At 37.3% G+C, this 26,479-nt stretch overlaps 2 protein-coding genes across 8 annotated transcripts in view; one reads left to right on the top strand and one right to left on the bottom strand.

Moving 5' to 3' along the window:
* LOC101746944 (facilitated trehalose transporter Tret1) overlaps positions 1 to 17,897 on the top strand; it is a 48,921-nt gene extending 31,024 nt beyond the window's left edge. For 4 of the 6 annotated variants that reach the window (XM_062676637.1, XM_062676636.1, XM_038020886.2 and 1 more), the window contains 3 exons: positions 13,389 to 13,441; positions 14,687 to 14,822; positions 16,060 to 17,897. In XM_062676637.1, coding sequence (XP_062532621.1) covers positions 13,421 to 13,441; positions 14,687 to 14,822; positions 16,060 to 17,387 — 1,485 coding nt within the window. In that variant the 5' untranslated portion in view covers positions 13,389 to 13,420 and the 3' untranslated portion in view covers positions 17,388 to 17,897. Of the gene's footprint in view, positions 1 to 2,818; positions 2,951 to 13,388; positions 13,442 to 14,686; positions 14,823 to 16,059 lie in introns of those variants that run through there. The other 2 variants (XM_062676638.1, XM_062676639.1) reach the window with 2 other exon arrangements.
* A 1,922-nt stretch (positions 17,898 to 19,819) lies between these two features.
* Positions 19,820 to 22,895, bottom strand: _Bre2 (glycosyltransferase). 2 transcript variants are annotated; one of them, XM_012691026.4, is made up of 3 exons: positions 22,481 to 22,895; positions 21,453 to 22,401; positions 19,909 to 20,678 (listed from the first exon to the last, which is right to left on the bottom strand). In XM_012691026.4, the coding sequence occupies exons 2-3, from the start codon at positions 22,189 to 22,191 to the stop codon at positions 20,392 to 20,394; spliced, it is 1,026 nt and encodes a 341-aa protein (XP_012546480.1). In that variant the 5' UTR covers positions 22,192 to 22,401; positions 22,481 to 22,895; the 3' UTR covers positions 19,909 to 20,391.
* Between the last annotated feature and the right edge of the window lie 3,584 nt (positions 22,896 to 26,479).

The following is a 26,479-nucleotide window of genomic DNA, read 5'->3' as shown; positions in this document are numbered from 1 at the left end:
GCTACCATCCATATGATTTTTATTACATCGTGTAATAAAAATCAAACCCGCAAAATTATAATTTGCGTAATTACTGGTGGTAGGACCTCTTGTGAGTCCACACGGGTAGGTACCTTCACGGCAGAAATACCACCCTGCGTATTTCTGCCGTGAAGCAGTAATGCGTTTCGGTTTGAAGGGTGGGGTAGCCTTTGTAACTATACTGAGAACTTAGAACTTATATCTCAAGGTGGGTGGCGCATTTACGTTGTAGACGTCTATGGGCTCCAGTAACCACTTAACACCAGGTGGGCTGTGAGCTCGTCCAACCATCTAAGCTTTAAAAAAAAATTTGGCATGGCAAATTTGGATATAATCACACACTTTAGATTTATTTGTTCCATAATAATTAATCACGTAGTTCTGTGCTAAAATAACAATAAATGCTTGTCAGTTCATTGATTTTTGATCTGCATTTGAGAATTCCGTAGTAAATTACGAAAATATTGGGTTCCGCACCCATAAAGTCGGTCTGTACGTTTATCTCAGAAACCGATAACATAGTATAATATATATAACGAGATAGATTAAACACATTATAATATATTCCATAAGCCGCTAAAGAAAGTGTTTTTAAAATAATTAGCTTTTTTTTTTTTAATAAAAAATAAATACTAGTATGATAATGGAGCTGAAATTCTAAAATCGAAACATGCTGTCGAATTTCTCACGACCTATCAAAGGAGGATGTTCTCACTTCGCGTATTTTTTTTGTGTTTTACCTTAGAACTTACATTTTAGGTGAATCGATTTAGAATTAATTTTAAATAGAATATATTCTGGACTGCTTCATAAAGCATTCCAGAATATATTATAAGCCCCGTTCCAGCTGTATTTGTTTTATTTTTCAGTACATTACCAGCTATTACCAGTATTACATCATTTAGTTTACGCCTAGATTCTTCCAGTCCGTAAAATCCTTACAACATCACACCAAAAAGTAACATATCAACTCCAAGCGAATTATTTACACTTAAAATTGTTTAAGTGCAAATAAGCATAGTTTGAATATGTTCAAACTTTTCAATCACGTAAACTAACCTCAAAACACCATTATAATAGTAATTACTTCCGAATATCAAACTACGTGCGATAATGTAATTTATTTTTTGATTTAATATTATCATTTTCAGTGTTCATGCAAACGCTGATATTAATAGCTGGCGCACAATACAAAAAAAAAGGCTTCAATAACTTACTTCCGTTTTTTTCAATCTGTACATGAGCTAAAATTAAGGTTTTGTTGCCAGCGAAATGAACTACGCATATATTTCCCGCCTTATTTACCACAGATTATAGGCTATATAATATTTTTTTTGTGAATGAAGGATTACTGGTGGCCCGGAGGCCTCTCCAGTTTCAGCAGGACAGGTGGGCGAGCAGACGCTCAGCCAGGAGGAGTGGGATTTGCTAACAGCTGCCCGTGCGCCCGTGCGCGCGAAGGAGACCTAACAGCTCAAGGGCACCTGCTTCGCGAATGAATCTACTACCGGATCGGAATCGCGACCCGCTGAGAAGATCCGGCGAGAAACTTAGCGGGCTAATGTTTAGGTTAGGTTGCACGAGTAAATATTATTAGTTTGAAACATACAATAGAGACTTGATGATTGATATCTCGATGATCGATGATAGACTGACTCGGTGGTGCGGTAGTTAGCGGCTCTGACTGTTGCGCCAAGGGTCGCGAGTTCGATTCCCACATCGGGCAAACATTCGTGTGATGAACAGCTTTGTTGGCTCTTCGTGTTGTTGCTGGGTGCTTATTATCTATACACGTGTAGGATCGGTAAGTACGGAACATATGAAAAGAGTGTGGAACGAAGCGTTAATATGTGGATGAGAGGAAACGGAAAGAAATGTAAAAGAGAATGACAAACAGAAAGACAGAGAAGAGAAAAGGCAGATGGCGAAGACTGTTAAAAAATGAGCAAGGCGTAATAAAAGTGTTAATTAATTTTTAATTATTATTATAACAGAAGATTTTGGAACAGTGAAAGTTTTATTTTATGCGCCGCGATCCCTATTCTACATACGTATATAACAAGTATGTCAGCCAGCGGTACTAGATACCTACGTAGATGCGCTAACAGCATACCTTAGGTGTTAAGTGTTTTCCGGAGCCTATAGACTTGAATGCTACCACCTAAGGCTAAGACTTATAGTAATTAATAGAAGCCCACACATCATACTAGTATCCATGGTTCGCGGTAAAAATAGGTAGAATAGTATTAGGTGCTTACCTAATCAGAGTCGACTGTTTTCACGTAAGATGCTTCGAACTTCCATAATTAAAATTAAAACATACACTTTCACAATTAATTATATTAATTAAAGTTTAATTAAAATTATAATTTGCGTAATTACTGGTGGTAGGACCTCTCGTGAGTCCGCGCGGGTGGGTACCACCACCCTGCCTATTTCTGCCGTGAAGCGGTAATGCGTTTCGGTTCGAACGGTGGGGCAGCCGTTGTAACTATACATGAGACCTTAGAACTTGTATCTCAAGGTGGGTGGCGCATTTACGTTGTAGATGTCTACGGGTTCCAGTAACCACTTAACACCAGGTGGGCTGTGAGCTCGTCCACCCATCTAAGCAATAAAAAAAAAAGTTTATCGTACTTCACAGTCCTTTAAATAGACAAATATTCAAAGATCGTTTCATATTAACAAGGACAAGAGACAAAAGAAGTCTATGTTCGTTGGATTCCTTTCAAAGTCAAGGATATTTTTATAAAATACGAACACGGGTATAAAAATGAAACATAAATTGTAAATAGTTTAGTCAATTATCGGTTCTTGTTGATGTTGTTTTAAACACAAGTGATAATTTTAATAGGTAGGTATAAAACGTTTAAATGTTATTTAAAATTGTTTAGTGTTTGAATACTCAGTGTTTCACTGGTGGAAACAGGTATATTTTATACTAGCCGTACTCTTTTTTTTTTTTTTTGTCAGGAGGAAATCGCCGGACTTCCGCCCTTCACTGGGGATGAAGGGCGGGGCATGTCGGAGTCGAACCGACTAAAACCTCCTGTCTCTCAACAACCAACGTCCGAACCTCGCATGAGACAAAACTCATGAAAAGGCAAAGGGGGGAAAGTGAAGCGTTTAGTTCTGAGCACATCTCTCCCATCACCCTCCCCGTCGGGACGCCGGACTGGCGGTCGTCGGCGCCACGACCACCAGCCCCCTCGGTCGGCAGGCTATCCGAAGCCCGCCTAGATGGCGTCGGTTAGAATGGTCTATTCTACGGAATACCCCGCTGGGTCAGAACCAGCGTGGGTTGAGGATAGCCGGCCTTCCATCACCCGGATGCTCATGCATAAAACGCGTGCAAAGCAGCTTGCACGTCGTCTTCTTAGGCCCCCTTCGCCGGTCTCCAGGCCGACATGTGAGGGAGACTAGTAACACTTAAAGCGCCAGGGCTTAGGCGAGATCCGCCTCCCTGGCCCCCGCTCGACGGCGGCGGGCCTGTGCGTCATATACTAGCCGTACTCGCCCGCTTCACTGCGCATTTAAAATTAACATTATTATTTATTGTCATTATTATTAAGGAGTCCAACACTCATATAAATACAAGCGGAGCACCAATAAAGAATGTTTCAAAATCGCGGTTATTTTTACCTTTTGAGAACTTCCGCTGAGTGCGCTGCAGAAACGGTTAAAGTTTCGCTAAAATAATGTATGACAGAATTGTTCCCGGCATTTACGTTGTGGATGTCTATGGGCTCCGGTAACCACTTAACGCCAGGTGGCCTGTGAGCTTGTCCAACCATCTATGCAATAAATAAATTAAAAAAAGGTACCGTTATATTCAACTTTATTAAATTTGTTAATTACTCCTATGTCGACCATTCCGACCTGTTTATAATCAGCTAATCGTCGTCATTGACTACAAATTGAGAGCTCATTACCCTCCAAATAGTTGATCTAATGATTAACGAATGACGGTTATTTGCTATAGGGGCCGTATGTTTGGAAACGTCCGTGGCCTAAAAGATCAGACGTGTGGTCGTATCAGGCAGGCTTCAAAATCTTTGAAAAGGTACCGATTTGTCTAAATTAATGATATTCCTGGGTCATTAGCACATATATCCAACAACTAGTAATAACCAATGGTGGGTGGCGGCATTTACGTCGTAGGTGTCTATGAGCTTCGGTAACCACTTAACATCAGGTGGGCAGTGAAATCGTCCACCCATATAATCAATAAATAAATAAAATGAGTTTCTCGCCGGATCTTCTAAGGGGGTCGCGTTTCCGATCCGGTGGTAGATTCTGCGAAGCACTGCTCTTGCTAAGGTTAGTGTTAGCAGTTTGATCCCCGTGACGTCACCTACTAGTTCGGTGAATCTAGAATAGCCCTTCGAGGTTACTAGATTAAGTATGTAGGAAAAAAAACGCCACCGGTTCAACCATAACTAGGCTTATAAGCCAGTAGACCACGACTGCGTCTTATTTCTATTGTACCATCATTTTTCAATGCAAGGTTGTTTGTTGCATTGCGTGTCTCCTTTAGACAATAAAGGTGACTAATAAATTTAATTGCCCTTTAACTAGTCTATTAACAAAGTGTAGATGAATAGATAAATCTTTATTGATGCTCATTTTCTAACTATATTTTCTCAATTATCTTAATACTTAGTTCAACGTAAGCCATGCAAGTTGCATTGGCTTTTTAACTTATGAATATTACAAGTGGATGTTACAATTTTGTTTGGAGCCAAGGATCGGAGTCTACTGATACCAAAACGCGAAACATCCATTTCGAGACACCTCACAACTTTGATGTTGTTAACACGAAAATATAGTCTAATAACTTAACGAACATTAAGCTATTTAAGTAAGAATTTTTTGTAGTATTTTCAGCTATCACTAGAAGCTGGTGGATCTTACTGGTGGTAGAACCTCTTGTGAGTCCGCGCGGGTTGTTACCACCACCCGGCCTATTTCTGCCGTGAAGTAGGGATGCGTTTCGGTTTGAAAGACGGAGCAGCCTTTGTAACTATACTGAGACCTTAGAACTCATATCTCAAGGGGGATGGCGCAGTTACGTTGTAGATGTCTATAGTCTCCAGTAACCACTTAACACCAGGTGGGCTGAGAGACCGTCCACCCATCTAAGCAATAAAAAAAACTCGCCTTTATTAATATTATTATTGTGTTGAACTCGTCATTACGGATCCTCCCGATCCATTAACGGTGCTATTAAGTACCTCAAGCACCGGTCATCGTCTCGGCCGAACCCGTCGCACAGTGGGTCGATACTATGATTTTAGTGACTTAGGCACCAACTTTGTTTTTTTACATTTTTCTTTATGTAGATAGATAGAGCTCGTTAATCTGAATAATAATGGTTTTAGGCAAAAATTACAAAAACTTTATAGTTTGGTCAGAAAAATGTATTTTGTGATTTTTTTGTATGGAGCGGGTCACATTAAATTAAATTCCTGCTAAGTACCGCGAGGTCCCGCTTTGAAACTTTATTTTCCTTACACCTTGTCTAGTCTACTATCATTTGATGCTATGAACATGTGCATAAAGTTGCAACTCTGCCAAATAAATGGATCGAAAAAAATGAATAAATACATAGAATAAAAACCTTTATATTTTTTTTCGTAAGTGCTTTTAAGTTAAATTTGATATGGATTAGTAAGTAAAAGCACGTAATGATACCCATGATCACATAATACCTAACAACAATACATTTAGTAGGTCTCTAATTAAGCAATCTCTCTAATTATTAGGATAGTTAACATTATTTAATGAGGATAACTAGTTAAGCAGCCATTACTGGGTAGTAAAAAATATAGTAAATATTTGTTTGTCTCTGGAAGTATAAAGCGACCATGTTTATTATATACTAACTAGTGTTCGTTTATTCGTACTACTACTAACATCTCGTGATTGTCGTTGTGATCTTCCTTTTTCCGTTATAATGAATAATTTTGTTAACAATTTAGAATTATTTATGATTTTAAGACAGCAACTACAGTCGCTTTCTGATAATAAAAAACTCTTTCAATTCCTACAAAATGAAATAAACTTGACCGAAGAGAAAAGTATTGAGCTCCAAAAATTCTGGACGCACTTTTGTTCAAATATAAGTGCAATATGAAAACGAAGTAGTCGCATGTTAGCACAGTTTATAAGAAAAAAATGTGATTGGTTAGAAGGTGCAATAAACTGGCCCGAAGGAATGATACCTGAAGCTATCAACACTGCACAGGAAAGGCTCGAGATTTCTAATACTGAAGATGTTGGAAATGTACCACCCTCAAATGTACTACAGAAGCCTCGACATCTACTTTTACACCTCGAAAACCTTTTGAAGAATTGGGATCCAGGCAAAAACGAAGACGCATTGAACAAATTTACCAATCGCTTTCGTTATCCCCGGATGAAATGAAAGCTACTACAATTGCTAGTTTGAGAAACACTGGAAATGAAGATATAGGAGAAATAATGAACTACTTGTCACATCACCCCGAAGATTTAGAAAAAAGTTAAGGAGTGTTTAAGTACAAGTAAAGTAAAAAGTAGTACATATTCTCCCGATAAGGCACTATTAGTTTCACTTAAATTAAGTAAGTGGCAGTATATAAACCTAAGAGAAGCAGCAAGTGAAAATGGGTCTGATTTATACCCTTCTTAATATAAAATTAAGCAAGAAAAGACCAAATGCTATCCAGGGAGAGACGAGGTAATTATTACTGAAGAAGGAGCTGCTATTAAAATGCAAGCATTACTAAGCTTGGCGCTATATAGGCTTTTAGATGTGATTACTTCGGATTTGGACTCAGCAAGAGAGCTACTGCTTATAAGCAAATAGGCTTTGATAGAGCCCCAGGTCAAAGTAATTATAAACAGAAAACTGAAACAGAGTTTGATGATTCATCTATTTTCATGGTCAGTCTAGTTCCTATAAGGCTTCAGAAATTTGATGGAACAGTTGTTTGGGAAAACGATCTACCCTAATCAACTTTTTATCGCCATCCAATAATGTTTAAATTTACAAAAGAAACGCAGTCAACAGTGGCAATCATAAAAGCTAGCATAACAGAAGAAATAGTAAGAAGTCAGCCATCAAAAATCAAACAAGTTGAAGTGAATCATCAATTACACTTAACGATGATAGACGGCAAAATAACCTCATATTTGTCAGAAACATTTTCTGCTGTCTGTGATATTTGCAAAGCAAAACTGTCAGGGCTTTTTGGAGACACTTGCTTGTCAAAGAGAAAATAATGAAGAAATATTCCAGTATAGAATGCCATCTTTACATGCCTGGATAAGATGCATGGAGTGCTTACTTCATATCGGTAAATATAATTTTATTACTTCACAATTTTTTCATCGTATGTAGTTTCCTGTGAGATTATTTTTTATATGACACTTTTTTGTTTCCGTCTTATCATTTGGACTTCAAGAAATGGGGTTGCAAGGGAGGATGACAAAGAAAAATATCAATCAGAAAGAGCGCTATACAGCAAGCGTTTAAAAAGGAATGCGGTTTACTAATAGATGTTGTCAAGCAAGAAGTAGGAACAACCAATGATGGCAATACTGCCAGAAGATTTTTTAGGGATGCAGAAGGAACAGCCCGCATAACAGGAATACGTAAAGATTGAATAGAGAGGTTTCACGTGATTCTTCAGACTGTTGCATCTGGAGAGCGCGTGGACCTTTCCAATTTTTCCGAATTTTGTAGATATACTGCAGAATTGTATGTTAATTTATATCCCTGGTATTATATGCCTTTCAGTATCCATAAATTGTTGGCTCATGGCGGTGATATACAATAATGAAGAACTTTGGTGCCATTCGAATAGGTAAGCTCTCGGAAGAGGCAGCGGAAGCTCTCAATAAAGATTTTCGAAATATACAGAGAGTCGTTCTTCTAGAAAAATAAGTAGAACGTCGACTAATGAGGATATTTTACACAATCTTCTTTTGTCTTCTGGCCCAAAGATCGAATGGTGAAACAAAATATATAAAACTTAGAGAGATTGCTTAATTAGAGACCTACTAAATGTATTGTTGTTAGGTATTATGTGATTATGGGTATCACTGCGTGCTTTTACTTACTAATCCATATCAAATTTAACTTAAAAGCATTTACGAAAAAAAATATAAAGGTTTTTATTCTATATATTTATTCATTTTTTTCGATCCATTTATTTGGCAGAGTTGCAACTTTATGCACATGTTCATAGCATCAAATGATAGTAGACTAGACAAGGTGTAAGGAAAATAAAGTTTCAAACCGGGACCTCGCGGTACTTAGCAGGAATTTAATTTAATGTGACCCGCTCCATACAAAAAAATCACAAAACACATTTTTCTGACCAAACTATAAAGTTTTTGTAATTTTTGCCTAAAACAATTATTATTTAGATTAACGAGCTCTATCTATCTACATAAAGAAAAATGTAAAAAAACAAAGTTGGTGCCTAAGTCACTAAAATCATAGTATCGACCCACTGTGCGTCGCTTGCGACGAAAGGCTCGACGAGTAAATTTACCGATAGACACAGACAGCCCACTGAGCTTCTCGCCAGATCTTCTCAGTGGGTCGCGTTTCCGATCTGGAGGTAGATTCCGCGAAGCACTGCTCTTGCTGGGGCCAGTGCTAGCAACACTTCCGGTTTGAGCCCCGAGACCTCACCTACACGCCAGGGTAATGCTGAAATAGCCTCTCAAAGCTATCAGCATAGGCAGGTGATAAAAATAATTGTGTTGAGTGGAACATGTTTCTAGGTTTTACAGATAGACCAGCAGTTACCCGCAACTTCGATCAAAGCGGTATATACCCACCTAGCGTTGAATGGTCACCGGCGTTAATAGAGATCGCGATTTGAGTTTTAAGGACCGGCATAGTTACATCGCTGAATACGATTACACCATGTCGCGACATACAAAAAAGGAAATATTTCAAATCATTTTCAATAATAAATATCACTCGCATCAAAACAGATGCACTTTATGAAAAATCCATTAAGTACTGCAGATCTTCTTCTTCGAAGCCTTATTGTTGTAAATATTGGTGATAATTTAAAATTTAAACAAAACAGCTAATAACAAAGACCGGTTGTTTTTGTTACACACCTGAGGCGTGTTGTATCAAGATATCCTTGCAATTTGACTCTCTTTCTTACCCTCGATTCCTGACTGAAGAGAAAACTAATAGTTTACCAGATTATGCTGGCTTGCCTGTATTCACAGATTATAAATTAAAGTAAAACTGTCTGTGGTTAATAAGACAATAACAGCCTTCGCGAATAAAATCGACTTACAGTTAAAAAAAAATAGGGGTGTGGCTGTGTTATGGACACGGCCGTTTGTTGTACGTGAATACATCTCGTAACGGGTAATACAGCCCGATGTCGATACAGAAGCGATTTCATCATCCATCTGCGTAATTTCAACCGTCCCAGCTGCAGATGTACTGGCACTGTCGTTGATCCGCTCGGCCGCATTCATTACTTTAGGTTGCCGGCACTGCTTGACTCGATCATATGGTGTTTTATTGGTACCATTCGATTGCTCTTGAGATGCCCATTCCAACCGTATACGATCTCTGTATTTCGGTTTGGCTTTTCGACGCGTACAGGCCGACATTATATATTTTTTGATATTTTTTTTTTATTTTATCACCTTTTTATATTACAGTTACAATTTTACACTAATGTTATATATACATAATCGATAGATTTTGACGAGAGCTGACGATTGAAACTTGAATGAACGTCGTAGCTTCACCGAGTCGAAAGTTATACCATAGATTATACACTAGTTATACTAAATGGAAATCTCACTCAATACGCAGCAAAATTACCTTCAAAATGGCGGGGCTGCCCCCTCCCCCGCGCGCGTTGTGTTAAAGTCCTTACTTAGCGTAATAAATTCTTTGATTCTTTAGCTATCCAGTGGTGTAACTGAAATTTGGATGGAGATGATAAATATGTAGCTACAACACTAAACTGTATCACCCGATTTTGTTATCATTCGTTTTTTTGGATTGCGTCCCTATGGAAGTAATTTTAAAGACGTATTCACGTCAAAATTATAACTATCTGGTGTTTCTCGGACTAAATGCGGTAAAGAGTTCCTTCCGTAGCGGAGATGAAAAGAATTAAAACTCAAAAAACAATCTTAATCACGCATAAAATTTAGCAGTTTAATTATAAGCACTGGATTGTTATTAATACTTTCACACTAACAAACGTACTAACTTTCTATCATATAGGCGACGTTCGAAAGAAATATATCATGAACAAACCTACAGATTTTTTTTAATCCATCTAACAATCCGTTCCATTCTACCCAGCGAGCGACTAAATTGGCAGTTATAAACGGACGGAATGTACTAAATAATGAAGGGTTCTTTTATTAGACTAAGAAACCCTAAAATTCATAAAATACAATTCAATCTCTATCTACAATGACTATTAATTCACTTAGCAAAGATATCATACCGCTTATACAGGCGACAAAAAATACCTATAGGTTTTCCTGTTAACAGTCTGAACAGTGGTGGATTTACACTAGGGGCAGTCGGGGCAAGTACCCAAGGCGGCTTATCAAGATTTCTCAATATAATTAATTCATTAATAATTTTCTTTTTAATTAATAAGTCAAGAAATTCAATCCATCCATTATTGGTGAATTATAATTCTGGCACTTTTGGTAAAAATTAATGATCAAAATGATTTAATCAATTTATTTCCTTGGAGATTTAAAATAATAATAAATTTTTCTATTTTCTGTAATTAAGGAAATTTAACTAGTTTTTTTTATGTAATATAATTATGACACACCCATAATCAAAATTTATAATTGTTAAAAAAAAAAACATTTATTTATGTTTTTGGAATATATGACATATTATGATAAAGTTTCCGTAATAAATTAGGTATTTTAATTGTGAAAAAATAAAATATATAAACTATAAGTTTAGGTAAAATTCCAGTATTTGGGCGGATTTTTTTCCGGTGCCCAGGAGCGGCATTAAGTTCAAGTCCGGCCCTGAGTCTCAATAACAAAAAAATGTGTCTATTTACGCATGCATATTTTATAGTTAGCAGATTTAAAAGTAACAATTATGCAGTAGGGCTTTTAAATGCCGACGATCTGTGATTAATATTAGTTTTCGTATGGCTTTTGTAAAACAGTCAATATAGATCACTGGCCGCGGAAGAATACGACATATTTCGTAGCTATAGCTTTAAAACTAAGTATGGGACATCAGGCTTCAAGGCCTTTTTTATTGCACCGGGTGAATGGGCGAGCTCATGTTCCATCCGGAGTGAAGGGTTTCCTTGAAAGCCAACCGCCACCAATGTTGAGACGTAAGATAATAGTGTGGTGTTTAACAAATGTATCACTCTTCAAATTTTTTACTGGAGCCCATAGACATCTACGACGTAAATGCGCCACCCACCTTCAGACATAAGTTCTAAGGTTTCAGTATAGTTACAACGACTGCCCCACCCTTCAAACCGAAACGCATTACTGCTTCACGGCAGAAATAGGCAGGGTGGTGGTACCTACCCGTGTGGACTCACAAGAGGTCCTACCACCAGTAAATAATGGATAATAACCAGTAATGGGAGCAGCGTCTACGTATCATTATTGAGAAGCTGGCCGGGGATATCTACTTGTGTGGGCTCGAAATACGCCCTACCACTATTAAGTTTTTAGTGTCTTGTCCCTTCCCCACTCTAGTCAGTGGTCCCCCGCTGCACAAGCGTGTCGATGTTTTCAACAACCATAAAAGGCCTATCATTTTGCTTTCTTGCATGTAATACCTAGTGCCTCGTGATTTCGCGGGGTTTCACTAATCCAACTGACTAATTGTGGAAAGTTGACGGTTTTTAGGCAAGGATTTTGTTTGGTTGAGGATTCTAACTTCTTAATAATGTTTTCTATATTCATGGAAGCAATTAAATAAAAACAGACCCAATATAAAGCCGTCAATGTGGCTTTAATTATATTATTTATGATTAAAACTACACGAATAGCTTAATCTCGGATTTATTATTTTCAATTAATCATTTCCGATGTTCCCAATGCTTTACGATTTTCGAGGTCAGACGACTAAGATGTCATACGTCGTTTGTTATCCAACGCGATATCAAGCCATAAAAGTAGTTAATTTTTAAAGTAAGACTCGCGAAAATCGGAGAAAGTATTATTAAAATTTGATACTAGTATTATTTTATATAATAGTTCATTTCTCAAAATACGTAACAGCAATAAAATTGATTTGCATTAAAAATTTACTATGCATTTAATAAGTGTTCCGAAAGCTCTACCAAAATTAAGGAGAGCGTGTTATGAATTAGTGTATTAAATTAGTATTTTTTTTGTAGTGAATAGTAACAATAAGATCTAGAAAAAAATACGAATTTACGCAATTTCATGGGAGGTGAGGTTTTTGTTACACCGTAAGGGAGGGCAGGCCCTACCTGGCTTGGAAGGTAGGACAGTCATTATACAATACAATTGAGACTTAGATTCATGTCTCAAGGTGGATAGCTGTACCTACATCATGATGTCCATGACCTGCGGTAATGACTTCGGGTGGACCCAACTTTAAAAAAAAAGTGTTTCTATTTTATCGTTTAGCTTCTTACAAACAGTCACTCCAGCGATCATGAAGTGTGAAGATGTAAATCTGCAGTACAATTATTATGGCTGCATTTCGCAACCTCCATTGTTCAACGGCGATCTGTGTCATGAATATAAAATCATAATAGCGCTATCCATTGCTATTATGGTTAATTGTTGTTTATTTCTTGATCAACCGATTTCTGTCATGGGCAATGTTTTCGAAGACGGTTTTGATATGAAAAGACTTAGGTACACTGCGCTGTGAGCTCAGCTAAGCAAGCTACCTATTTCTGAACGGAAGACTCAGAATAGTCGTAATTTCAAAGCAAATAGATTTTCTCTCGAGAAGTGCGTCAATGAAAACAGAAGGGCAAGCAGGACTTGAAGGCACTCTGGTGGTTTAGAAGTAGGCTATAGCTTTCATCAGGCTATAGGAGTAGAAAAGTGGAAGCAAGATCCAAAACCCGCTAAGTTTTAAACCATAAAATGTAACTTGTACTTCAATATTTTTCACATTACAACATGAACGCTAAACTTGGAATATCAGATCGAAGTCACTGTTGTCCTTAAATCCGTGAAGACCGATGTTTACAAGGCTTGTCAAGTTGAAAGCACATTATATACCTACAAATGACGTATCATGATAAATCAGAAGTAACTAGCTGAGATTGGGAATAATTTCGAAACTCCAAACAAATGTTTAACTGATGATAATAAATATTTTTCCTTTTCAGAGTCACTAATTCCTGTATGAAGACTCAAAAACATGGAGTCTTTTATAAAACAGGTAAGTTTTAATTTCTATTAGGGATATATTCTTATTGGCCCCTGATAATAATAGCTGGTGCCAACCGAGATTGAACATCGCCTTGGATTAACGGCTCATCTTCTTTAAGCCTGGACAATATGATTACTTTGTGGCAGAAACAGATGGGATTATGGGTACATCTGTTTATGATTATGGCACGACTTCTTTCACGGTTGCTTCTTCATCTCTATGTGCCCTAAGCTGGTAAAATATCACCATGTCACCGATTGTATGTTTTCTTTTTCCCTTTTTTACTTACCCTTTTTTACTGGTGGTAGGACCTCTTGTGAGTCCGCGCGGGTGGGTACCACCACCCTGCCTATTTCTGCAGTGAAGCAGTAATGCGTTTCGATTCGAAGGGCGGGACAGCCGTTGTAACTTACTTGAGAGCTTAGAAGTAATATCTCAAGGTGGATGGCGCATTTACGTTGTAGATGTCTATGGGCTCCAGTAACCACTTAACACCAGGCGGGCTGTGAGCTCGTCCAACCATCTAAGCAATAAATAAAAAACCCAAATTAACAGTGAGAAGTAAATTGAAATTAATTTTTTCCTATAAATGTAGGTACGTCTCACTAAGAACTTCACGAGCTTTACTACTTATTACTTATATTATTTGTCGCGACGTAACCCTGGGTTCCAGTTTGAAAAATGGCATAGCCGTTATGCAACAGAGACTTCAACCTATAGATTCTGATCATCAGCCTGTCTTAGTTTTCGGGTACGATTCCTCATCACCGCGAAAAAGGTGTAGGGACACAGTTTGTTATGTAGGTAAACAAAATTGTTCGTAGTCATAACACGCGGCTGCTTTTAACTTTTTAAGTTCGTCGTTCAGTGCGTTTCCAAAGATCTTTTCTGCCACGTACCATCCGGCTTTGGAATGAATTCCCCTCCACGGTGTTTTCCGAGCGCTATGACAAGTTCTTCTTCAAACGAGGCTTGCGGAGAGTACTTAACGGTAGGCAGCGGCTTGGCTCTGCCCCTGGCATTGCTGACGTCCATGAGCCACGGTGACCACTTACCGTCAGGTGGGCTCGTCTGCCTGCAATGACAATAAAAAAAGTCGCAAATAAACGCTCCGATTAACCAGTTGTGTTATTTAATTATCTCACTTCCGACAACGCCCTGAACTATTATTGACCACTACTAAAATAAACTGCTAAAAAGGATTCGAACTATACATACACTTTTGACTGCGAATGTTTTGACGAATCCTTCCAGGCCTTCGTCGTGAGCGGCGCTGCACTGAACATAGCAGGACACGGCTGTGCTCATGGCTACCCAGCTGTGCTCTTTGCGCAAATCGAAAGCAGCAAAGGCGACTTCAAACTCAGCGACCACGACACGTCATGGATTGGTGAGTATGATGATGAGTCGACTTTAAAAATAGCAATACCCCACAATATCTAAGTATTGATTTATGTCTTTTATCCATCCATAATCTTATGCCTTTCGATATTATGTTTTTTTTTATTGCTTAGGTGGATGGACGAGCTCATAGCCCACCTGGTGTTAAGTGGTTACTGGAGCCCATAGACATCTACAACGTAAATGCGCCACCCACCTCGAGATATAAGTTCTAAGGTCTCAGTATAGTTACAACGGCTGCCCCAGCCTTCAAACCAAAACGCATTACTGCTTCACGGCAGAAATAGGCGGGGTGGGGGTACCTACCCGCGCGGACTCAGAAGTGGTCCTACATAATTACGCAAATTATAATTTTGCGGGTTTCATTTTTATTACACGATGTTATTCCTTCATCGTGGAAGTCAATCGTGAACAATTGTTGAGTACGTATTTCATTAGAAAAATTGGTACCCGCCTGGGATTCGAACACCGGTGTATCGCTTCAACATGAATGCACCGGACGTCTTATCCTTTAGGCCACGACGACCTCAAAACCTGTGGATATATTCCTAAATAGTAGCGACCATTTGTTCTAGACAAGTCCTTACAAACTATTTACATGAAATTTGTTTATTAGTATCCCGTATTGAGGTCGCATGAGTGGTACCGCTTGCATAGTAGTACCATGAAGCAATGTTGTGTTCTATTTGAAGTATGGAACGGCCATTATTATTTAAAAATGAGATTTCGACCTCATGTAGTTTGAAGGCTATGCTTATATTACAATCTCTATGGGCTTTGATAACCACGTAATACTAAGCGGGTCACAGTAGTCTGATCATCTACAACATGCTTATAAAGTATAAAAATCCACAAGATACACATAATGCCCTATAAAATATACGATTCTTCACTTAGAGTTGAATATCTTCAGAATTATGATTTTTAATAGGCAATCTGTAAACCAAAATACCCAGACCCATAGATACAGCCCACAGTTTCTCGCCGGATCATCACAGTGGGTCGCGATTCTGATCCGGCGATAGATTCTGCGAAGCACTGCTCTTGCTAGGGCCAGTGTTAGCAACATTCCCGGTTGAGCCCCGTGAGCTCACCTACACGTCAAGAAGCTGAAATAGCCTCTCAAGGCTATCAGCATAGGTAGGGGAAAAAAATACCCAACATTTTTTTTACATAAACCGTGAACTAGGAACCTTTTAACCTTCAAAATGTATTCCTTTTTTCAGCTTCAGTTGTCGGCGTTATGGGAATAGTGGGTAACTTCATATCGCCGGTTCTAATGACGAAGTATGGCCGTCAAAAAGCTCATCTCCTCACAACTATACCAGCTCTACTCGGCTGGCTGATATTCGTATTCGGAAACTCTGTCCCTCTATTCATTCTGGCGAGGCTACTCCACGGTCTGGCTTTAGGGCTAAGAACACCTTTAGCAGCGATATTAGTGGCAGAGTATACGGACCCAAAGTACAGGGGAGCGTTCTTGGGGACATTCGCCATATCACTAGGTCTCGGGATCTTCTTGTCACATCTTTGGGGAGCGCATTTAACGTGGAAAATGACTGCTGTGGTTTGTTCCATGTTCCCGTTGATCGCCATGGCGATAATATCTTTTTCTCCGGAGTCGCCGAGCTGGCTGGTCTCCAAAGGTAGGTACGAAGAGGCTAGGAAGTCATTTAGGTGGATTCGAGGCGGAGGTCCCGTACAAATGGAGGAGTTCGAAGCGATGGTTAATGCGCAGAAGGAAGAAGTGGCATCGGAAAAAAACGAACCGATACCAAAAAGGAATGGAATCTTCAAAACCGCGATAAATTCGATAAAGAGCGTCCTCAGAGTATTCAAGAAGAAAGAGTTTTATAAGCCGGCCGTCATAGCGATCAGCATGTTGGTCGTTTTCGAGTTCGGAGGAGCCCATATGTTCGCAGCCTACGGCAACACGATCCTCCAAGCCGTTTTGGACAAAGAAAACGCCACAGACGTGGCGTGGCAACTGACCGTGATGGACTTACTCCGCACGATCTGCGCGTTCTTGGCCATCTTCCTTTTGAAATACTGCAAAAGAAGAACGATATTATTCACCAGTGGCCTCACAACGGTTCTATCGCTCGCTTTTATATCTAGTTTTATTTACATGAGAAAAGCCGGTCTCTTCACGGCGACTTGGCTGCTGGAGCTAATGCCGATGTCCCTGATGATATTCTACACGGTCTCGTTTTGTCTTGGCCTCGTTCCATTGAACTGGGTTATATGTGGCGAAGTATTCCCGTTAGCTTACCGAAGTCTAGGATCTACTTTGTCAACGTCATTTTTGACGCCGTCTTTTGTGATCTCCATGAAGACGGCTCCACATTTGTATTCTTCTGTGGGGGTCGAGGGAGCGTTCCTGCTGTACTCGGCCATTTTAACGTTCTTCTTGGTTATAATGTATATTTTACTACCCGAAACCAAAGACAGGACCCTTCAAGATATCGAAGAAAGTTTTAAAGGCAAAAAGAACGCAGACCCGGAAGTACAAATGACGCTTATAAATAAAACCGATAGTGTGTTAGTCACGTAAATTTTTATTTTATTAAAATACATAAACGACTGTGATAGGATTTCCAGCGAATTAAGAATTCTTGACTTAGTAAATAGTGGGGTAAATATGGCCCATATTTTTAAGCATTTTTTTTGGTACAAGCATATTATAACTAAACTAGGACATACAATGTTGGTAGCTAGCAACTCAGACTTAACATCCATAATATTCAAGTATGATCAATATTTACTTATTTTAACATTCAGATACATCATTCTGTAATAATAAAAAAATACCGTTAATATTTCATTTATTTTATTGAAAAGGAAAAAGCAATATTAGATTAATAAAATAACAAAATCTAATAATAATAATAAAACTCCTATTAAATTTCAGTGCTATTACTTATATTCGGATGTTAAGAGCATCGATATATCGATGGTTAAGAGAGTCAATCATTGTGTAAACTACACATAAGACAAGCTATGCTCAAAATGTGAAACAAATAGATAACGTGTACAATTGTGAATAAAAACTAGTTTCAAGAAAGTCTTTTCTTTTTTTTTTTTCAATTTCAAAATTGCGGCGCTGACTTATCTGAATTCGCCTGAATTCTAATTTCAAATTTTCAATTCATTACCTATGACTTCATAAAAACGACGAGCTATCCACAAATTCCACACGTACGTACAACGAATCGCCAAATATAATGCTTGAGCAGTAGGTATTATTCAATTTACAATTATTGAATTAATATAATTATATTATTATCATAAATGATCAATGAACATTATTGCACTTCTCCTATAATATTCGTTCCGGTAGGTACTAGCTGTTAGCTAACTTGCGGCATAGCGTTTATTCAATGCAACTTGACATTATGACATCAAGCATTGTAATTTTTATATAACTTAAACGTTAGTCGTCACCTCAAATATATTAAGTGTATAATTTATGGTCGTCACCCGTCAGTAACCAAGAAAACTGTCAAAATATTCGAAGGCAACTTAGGCAACGAACCTGGCTGCTTGGGGTGATACACCACCTTGTAACTATTACACTGAGACCTTAGAACTTATATCTCAAGGTGGGTGGCGCATTTGCGTTGTAGATTTCTATGGGCTCCAGTAACCACGTAACATCAGGTAGGCTGTGAGCCTACATCTATGCAATAAAAAAAAACCCTAAATCGAGAGCTAACAGCGCGTTCAGGAGCTCGGAATGATAGTCCCAGGAATCCTAAAAGTACAACCTTGCTGAGCAAGTTACTTGCGTGTCCGTATTAGGGGTCATTCATTGGCTTATTGTATGTCAGAATTACCATAAATAATCAGCTGGTCCACTTTTTTAACTTTAGTCTAGTACAAGGCACTTACATTTACAATCTCACTTATCAATGTCATAATCTACCTAATTATATAATACTATTCGAACTAGTCACAAATTCTAAAAGGCATTTGTTCCAATTTATCTACAAAACTTCAACATAACGTGTGATTTCTAAAATCAGTATAACGTGATAACTGAAATCGACAAAATGAATAAAAAAATATTAGAACCGAAACAAAGTCTTGGGTATTTTTAACAAACTTCTTAAATGATGCGGATTCATCTAAATTCAATGTTAAAACATTCTCAAAAACTTTTTGAACATAACCTTCGATCATCAACTATTGTTGATCGAAGAACATAACAGATTCTTTATCGCAATTAAATTTCATATAACTAATCAACATTTTGATAGAGCATCCAAACATTACCATACAAGTCTAACAAACATGGATTCTTGTTAAAATTCTTTATAAGGCTGATGTTCAGTCTCCAGATAATTATATTTCAATCAAATAAATTTATTACCTTTAAGTACTTTTACATATCGACGCTTGAAAGGCAAACATGACTAAGCGACAATAACTGCTTTGTACATAATGATAGGCAGTGACCATATTCGATGCGCAAAAAATATATATTTCTAGGTCTATTAAATCATTTCAATCCTACAGCTACTAGCTAGATTCTACTACAGCTAGATTCGTTAAAATAAATTTTGTTTTCAGGTATTTCAACTTTAAATTAGTCTACTGTAAAGTTTACGCATTGTCGCTTAGTCACGTTTGCCTTTCAAGCGTCGATATCAATCACATCACCAAAATCACATTTATGTATCCACATAATTTGAAATATTGCAGCAGGAACTCATGGCAGTGTTAAACACTTCTAACTATATAACCATGTCTGTTGCAGAAACATCCCACAAATGGAAGCGTCTATGACACTTCATTTATTAAACTACATACTATTTTTTATTTATAAGTTTTTCTCGTTTCATAGTTAATACTTAACAAACTAAAGATTCAAGTCACAAATGACATTGCATTTTAATATAATTATAAAAACTGGCAAATTAATGAGCACACTTGAGTAGGCAACCAAGTGCTAATTACGAACGTAATGGATAATTTTTTTTATTTTTTTTTATTGCCCTTGTAGGCAGACGATAATACGGCCCACCTGATGGTGAGTGGTTACCGTCGCCCATGGAAAATATAATTAAAAATACTTTAATGGTTTGGATATTAAAATATAATTAAAAATACTTTAATGGTTTGATATGACGTTTTACGGCTTATCATATCATGTGATTTCCTTAGGAATATAATGGTGTGGTTTCTTTCCCTTTGCACTTGACATTTTGGCTATATTACGCTGTGGTCTCTTCCCACCAGTTTCCCCTGGAGGGATGTATGCTTATACCGCTATAGCTCGGTCGCCAAAGCCTCGTGTGATGTCTGGCAAGGAACTCTACGACAGTCTCCAGAACTGTCATCAGAGGTCCCTAAAACTACTGATGCATGCAAGTGAAATTGACTTTTGGGTTGGAAAGATGTTAGATCCATTCACCCCCTACACACATTCATACTTTTATATATATTACATAATATTTATGTTGTTTCCGATGTCGTCCTTAAACAGTGCGCACGAAAGAGAGATAAAGTAGTTTTAATTGTGTACGACTTGCGGAAACTGAATAAAAATTGATGATCTAAATATGACAAGATTGAGATATGGCGCGCCATAATGCAGACATTCTTTGAACTTTTAAATTGGGTGGCCCAAACAGGAATCGACCTATATTCTGCTTTCCTGATTTCACTAACAATTCAGCTTTTTTTTCAGTCAATACATAATTAGTTATACTTGTTCTCGGTACCCCAATCTTCTGTGCTAAAATTCCAGTTATATGCACATCATCTATCCAGAAGTAAGGTGTGTTTTGTGCTGCTTCCAGTAAACGAGGTACAACATCTCTGGAGTATAAAATTGCCCAGCCTGAAAATAATTTCATAAATTTTATTAGTGCATCTTGTGAGATTAGGTAAATACAATTCTGGCCATTTATAAGTAGGATTATAATTTTAAGTATGGATTCTTACAACATAAGTAAGCCTATGAATATGAATGCATGTTGGGTGGCAATATTCATATTGACATGTTAAGAGGCACCCTTAAACTGTTAAAATTAAGCAAGACGTAGAGTAAATGTGGTCACCAGCAATGAAATTTTTTTATAAGAATTGGTTAAGTGAAATTACTTGTTAAAAATGATTCATGTCCTATATATTAATTAATATTTGTATAGTATAGAAAATTTATTCTTTGGTGTAGGTAACTGAAATAGCAAAAAAAACTACATTTACAACCTTAGGTCCTACAACTAAAAGCAACATTTCCAGATATGATAAACATATCAGAACATGTGGTTTCATGAATTAAATTAAATAATAAAACTATACTATGACAATTAAATATCAAATAATTTTTACACAAACAGAGAAGTTATCTATCTTATTATTTTTTGATTATCTTTCATTATTTTTTGATGTGAATATTCATTAAACAGAAAACGGGTGACCCTCATGGCCCAAACGGTTCAGTAAGGTAAGGCTCACCGTGAGCCCGTGGCCTGAATGAAAATACTAGATTTTTTCATATAGCATTCAATGTGTTGAATCAATGATTTAAAAACAGTATTACTTAGTTAATATAAGATTTGGTGGGAGATCAAATGTTATTCTATTATCAAGATTTAAGTAACACAAATACCTGGACAATAGTCAGGATAAAACGGCATAGGGTATTCCTCAAGTGTAACCATCCATTTTGAACTCTGTCTCCTCTGTGCTAAGGCATGTTTTGCAACTTTACACATTATCAAACCTTTAGCCCCCCAAGGAGACAATCTTCTCACTAAAAATCTCTTTAACTCATCAGCATTCACTACTATATCATCATCAGTCTTTAAAATATATTTTGAGTTCATACAATGATGTGAAATCCATTTCAGTCCCATAACATGCTTATAAGTCATGTTATGGTATGCATCTTTAAAGTTACCTTGCACTATATCACCATATGTCACACTTTCTTCCTGTATTTTCTGTGATACAGTAACATTATCTGTCTCTCCAACCAAAAATACAATGTTCGTGGCCTCATCTGTCTGTCCCCACGTTTTTCTGATGACAAGCCTGTTTTCATAATTCAAGGGGTTGGAGGAAACTATTATCATAAGTAGAAAACCTTCTGGGTAACGTTTACATGGTTTAGGATTGATTTTGAATGAGAATTTCTTTATATCAATCAACTGGTCGTAATTATCACTAAATTTCGGAGTGATCGTTTCATTAGGTTGAATCAGAGAAAAAGTTGGGTTTTCAATGTCTAGCATAGGTTTTGTCGATATATAATAGTTTAGCGATAAAGACAAAAAGCAAAAAACAAATAGTATCTTATGTAGAGTGATCATTTCAATTCTTTCTTTCGGCCGCTGAGATTCCGTCATATTGTTATTCTTAGATAAGACTCTGTTGTGGGTTAGGGCACTATTTCGAAGACATGAGTTATAGCATACCTTCGAGTTGACTTTTTCACCATTGGTGAATGAAAGTCAATATATTCGTATTTGTTTTACGTCATTATAACTTGTTTTTTTAAATATTATTAGTAAATTTGATTGCTATTGTGATTGCCACACTATTGTATTTGGTGAAGCCTGTAAAAATAGTTGCAAGGTTATAAATAAATATAAAAGTAAATAAAAAGATTGGTAAAATTATGTAGTAAATACTTACTGTTAAATTAAGGACATATTATATAATGACACATTTTATATAAGTTTAACGACGAGTTTTATGAGGAAAAATTTAACTTTTTTTCTCGGTTGACTATTATTTACAGAAAACAATTAAAACGTCAACACAATTCTAATGTTAAACGTCAGTATTCTGAGTGGACATTAGAATCAATATAGGCACTAGAAACTAGAACAATGATTACGACGACTGTATTATTAAAATTAAAAGTTTTGTTTTTACTAAAGACAATGGCCAGATTAACTCACGGCTCCATATTATGTGAATCAGCTGGTGGACGCATAGCCACCAAAACATAAATATTTTTGTTCATGCCCAGACAAGCACAAAATGTTTTTAAAGAATGATTTTCTTTTACTATCTAAGACTCAGTAGCCGCAAACTATTTCTCCTTTTTTCTTTCAGCCCGCCATACAATATTGGCTCACTTCAAGGTACAGCTTATCTACTAGACATCTAGCTACGAAAATAAAAAAATTCAGATAAGTTATTGTCAACTCTTAAATTTTTTCCTTAAAATAAGGCTGAAATTATTTCAGCCTTCGTTCTGATCAACTCAAGCTACTTCGTCCAATACCTATACAACCTGGATCAGCTTCTTTTATTTGAAGTCGTTATGGCTTATACAAGGACAAAACGCCTGGTGCATGCGTATTGTGCGATGTGACTGTACCGGTGCTCGGATCCCGCAGGTAAGTACCAATTTTTCTAATGAAATACCTACGTATTTCACAAAATATGTTCACGAACAACTTTCACAATGAAGGATAAATTTTGTGTAATATATATAAAAGCCCCAAAAAATTTTTTTGGGTTGGTTGAGCGTTTCAGTTCAAATGGCGGCTCTAATGTTGTGTTATAAATCTGAGACTTAAAACTCATGTATCTAGATGGGTTGCGGTACTTACGTTGTTGATATGTATGGGCTTTGCTATCCATTTAACAGCAGTTGGCCGTGAGCTCTCGTCTACCCATCTAAAGCAATAAAAAAGGATATATCTTTTCTTTAACAAATAATTTAGCCGCTTGACGCCACACAGAAGTCAAAATGAGTTTTACCTGTTTAATAAACGTAACCTTATGGTCGGTGGTTAAGTATCACATTTAATACATATTCTGGCTGTTAGGAGACTGCTTCCAAAAAAGGAATTTTTGTACCTAAAAAGTTGTAAATTTTGGGGAACGCGGTATCAACGCCGCGCCCGCCTTTATGCGTGTAAAAGAAAAGCCGCGACCGCGCGCCCGGGCGTTCGTTGATCCGAGCATCAGCTGTTTTTTATTTTGTGTTTCATTGCTGGTTTTTTAAGTAAAATAATAATTTTTTTATGAAACTATCATTTCATTTGTCTGTACTAACATGATGGAGCGTAAATAATGCTAATAAAACGTTTTATAAATATGATTTTTTTTTTAAAATCAGGATCAATTTTTTTTCCGTCCCATCTGTCATTGTTTTCGGAAGCGGTCTCCGAACACCCAGTATATATAATAAAAAGATCCGATATTGATATCCACAGCAGCGACAAAGAATAAACGGTGGGGTTCTGGTAATCCGAGGTAAAGTTGATTTAGTTTGGATCCCACAATGGAATTAATTAGAAAACAATAGGAGCTGTAGGAATTTAGATACCGACTCCAATTTACACACCAGACCACACCTTAAAGCCTTTAAATAATGTTATTTGAGACGTTGAGTTCATTAATCCCGATTTTCACTAGTATCACTTCTCGCTAGTTTAGATTTATATCGATGTGCTTGGTTTAGTACTTGATAGATGTAAGTGATGGAGATAATGAAAAAAATTAAGAAATTTGTCATACGTAAAACTTCTTTCGAATCTGTTTTATGTGAAGAGTCTTCTTCCTATTCATTTTTATGTGTGGCAATTAGCTTCGTGCGTGCTATTGTTGCCATTGTCGAGCTTATAAAATAAACCTGTTATTTTTTTGTCAATCGTGTCACTCTTGACACAGTGGTCGTGAAGGTGATAGAGTGTTGGAAGGGGCACACTTGACGCGTTTCAATATGTCCCGTCATCTCTCCCTGCTCGAGGCCATCCTACAGCACTCATTTAGGGGACCTCCCACTCTATCTTTCATTTGGTAGGTTCACCGCATTGACAACCTCTTGTGCGGTCTTGTACCGTCCACCCTACCTTGTACGACGTGGCGTTCCATAGACAGACAGTCTCATTTGAAAATGAGTCCAGATTAATTTTTTTAAAAAAAAAGTTATTTGAAATTTAAAATAAAAATATTGGATCAAAATAAATAAAATTTATTCTAAGTATAAGGGCGGCGCGATAAACATGGCCTAGGGCGGCATCAAGCCAAAATCCGTCACTGCGAGACTGCACTATACCTAGTCTTGCCATAAATACTGAGACAAAGGAAAAAAAAAATCTATGGCAAATAACATTTATTACTTTTACAGTGTGTTAGTTTAATACATAAATATAAAACAATTTAAAGTATAAAAAGCTTATTCGAAGTGGTCTCCATTGGCTGCAATACAGTCCTTTAAACGTTGAGGCCAGCTATCAACAGAAGCACGCACTCTTTCCATGGGAAAAATTTTCACTGCCAATCGTACGAATTGTTATAAGGACTCCAAATTATCATGGCGCTTAGAGCAAGCCGTACTCTCTAAAACTGACCATAAATCATAATCCAGCGGATTAAGATCGGGACTAGACGACGGCCAGTCTTCAGCTCTGATGAAGTCCGAAACGTTCGTTTCCAACCAAGACTGCGTAGACCGAGCTTTATGACCTGGCGTCGAGTCTTGCTGGAAGGACCATTCTTGATTATTGAACATGGTGTTGTTAAGGGGCTTCACTACCTTCTCAAGAATGGTATCTTGATACACTTGTGCCGATGTTTTGATACCTTTTTCACAAAAGTATGGCTCAGTCACTCCTTCATTGCTAATACCCCACCAAACCATCACTGAAGTCGGATAGTGCCTACGTTGCACTCTGTCGGCTAATTGGGAAGCTTCCTTAGAGCTTTGAGCATAAATACCGTCATTTTGTTTGTTAAAATGTTGCTCAATTGTAAAAAATTTCCATCCGTAAACAAAATTTTTCTATGACCTCCCTTTGCGTATCGCTTCAGTAGTTGTTTCGATTTTACCACCCTATTCTCTTTTAAATTATCAGTTAAGAAATGACCAGTACGTCTCTTATAGGCTGCAAGTCCTAAGTCATCTTTTAAAATACGCGACATGGTTCTAGGTGCTATCTTCATCTCTCGAGATAAAATCTTTTGCTTTCGGACAGGATTTCTTCGAATTCTTTCCCTTACTGCTTTGACCACCTTTTTCGTACGAACACTACGTGGATGGCCAGATCTTTTTCTGTCACAAACAGAGGAGGTCTCATTGCACCTATTAATAGCCCGATACACAAACATTTAACTAATAACAAGCGTATGGAGAGTTTTAAAAATTGCATTGGGTCTATACCTACTTTGTGTAATGCAATCACAGCGATTCGGTTCTCTTTGTCACCCCACTCCATTTTAATATCGCAAAATATTGTACAATGTATTGGCGCCAACATGAGAAAACTCAATGAGCAATCATATAAAAATGACAGATTCCAAATTCAAATGTAATATTTTGTTTATTTTTAATTGTAACAGTATTTATGGCCAAACTAAGTATAAAAAAAGCGTGGGGTGCATGATATCAATAGTTATACCTAAGTATTTTATGAACTGAGTAGAAGGGTTATTCTGATAACATAAATTCTAATAAAATAGTCCATAACATCGTCACTCATTTATCTGATCGATATTAGCATTTAGTCTAGATGTATACTAATTCAATGACCGAAAGGCACCCCTATACTTACTTGTAAAAAATATTGTCAGCATACTGAATGCAATTTAACGCACAAATTAGCATCAATAATGCGACACGTCGCAAGAATCGTAGCGGAGTCAGATCGGTCAAGTGGCCTCAGCCGGGTTCAG

The sequence above is a fragment of the Bombyx mori genome, chromosome 27 (assembly GCF_030269925.1).
Source record: "Bombyx mori chromosome 27, ASM3026992v2".
Taxonomy (NCBI): domain Eukaryota; kingdom Metazoa; phylum Arthropoda; class Insecta; order Lepidoptera; family Bombycidae; genus Bombyx; species Bombyx mori.
The sequence above is the reverse complement of the archived record's forward strand: the minus strand, read 5'-3'. Positions and strand labels throughout refer to the sequence as shown.

Excerpts from the sequence above, each read along its gene's own strand:
- _Bre2 (XM_012691026.4), bottom strand. The coding sequence starts at position 22,191 with ATGACGGAATCTCAGCGGCCGAAAGAAAGAATTGAAATGATCACTCTA. Across the intron at positions 20,679-21,452 it reads TTATCCTGACTATTGTCCAG|GCTGGGCAATTTTATACTCC; the intron begins GTATTTGTGTTA and ends AATTATTTTCAG.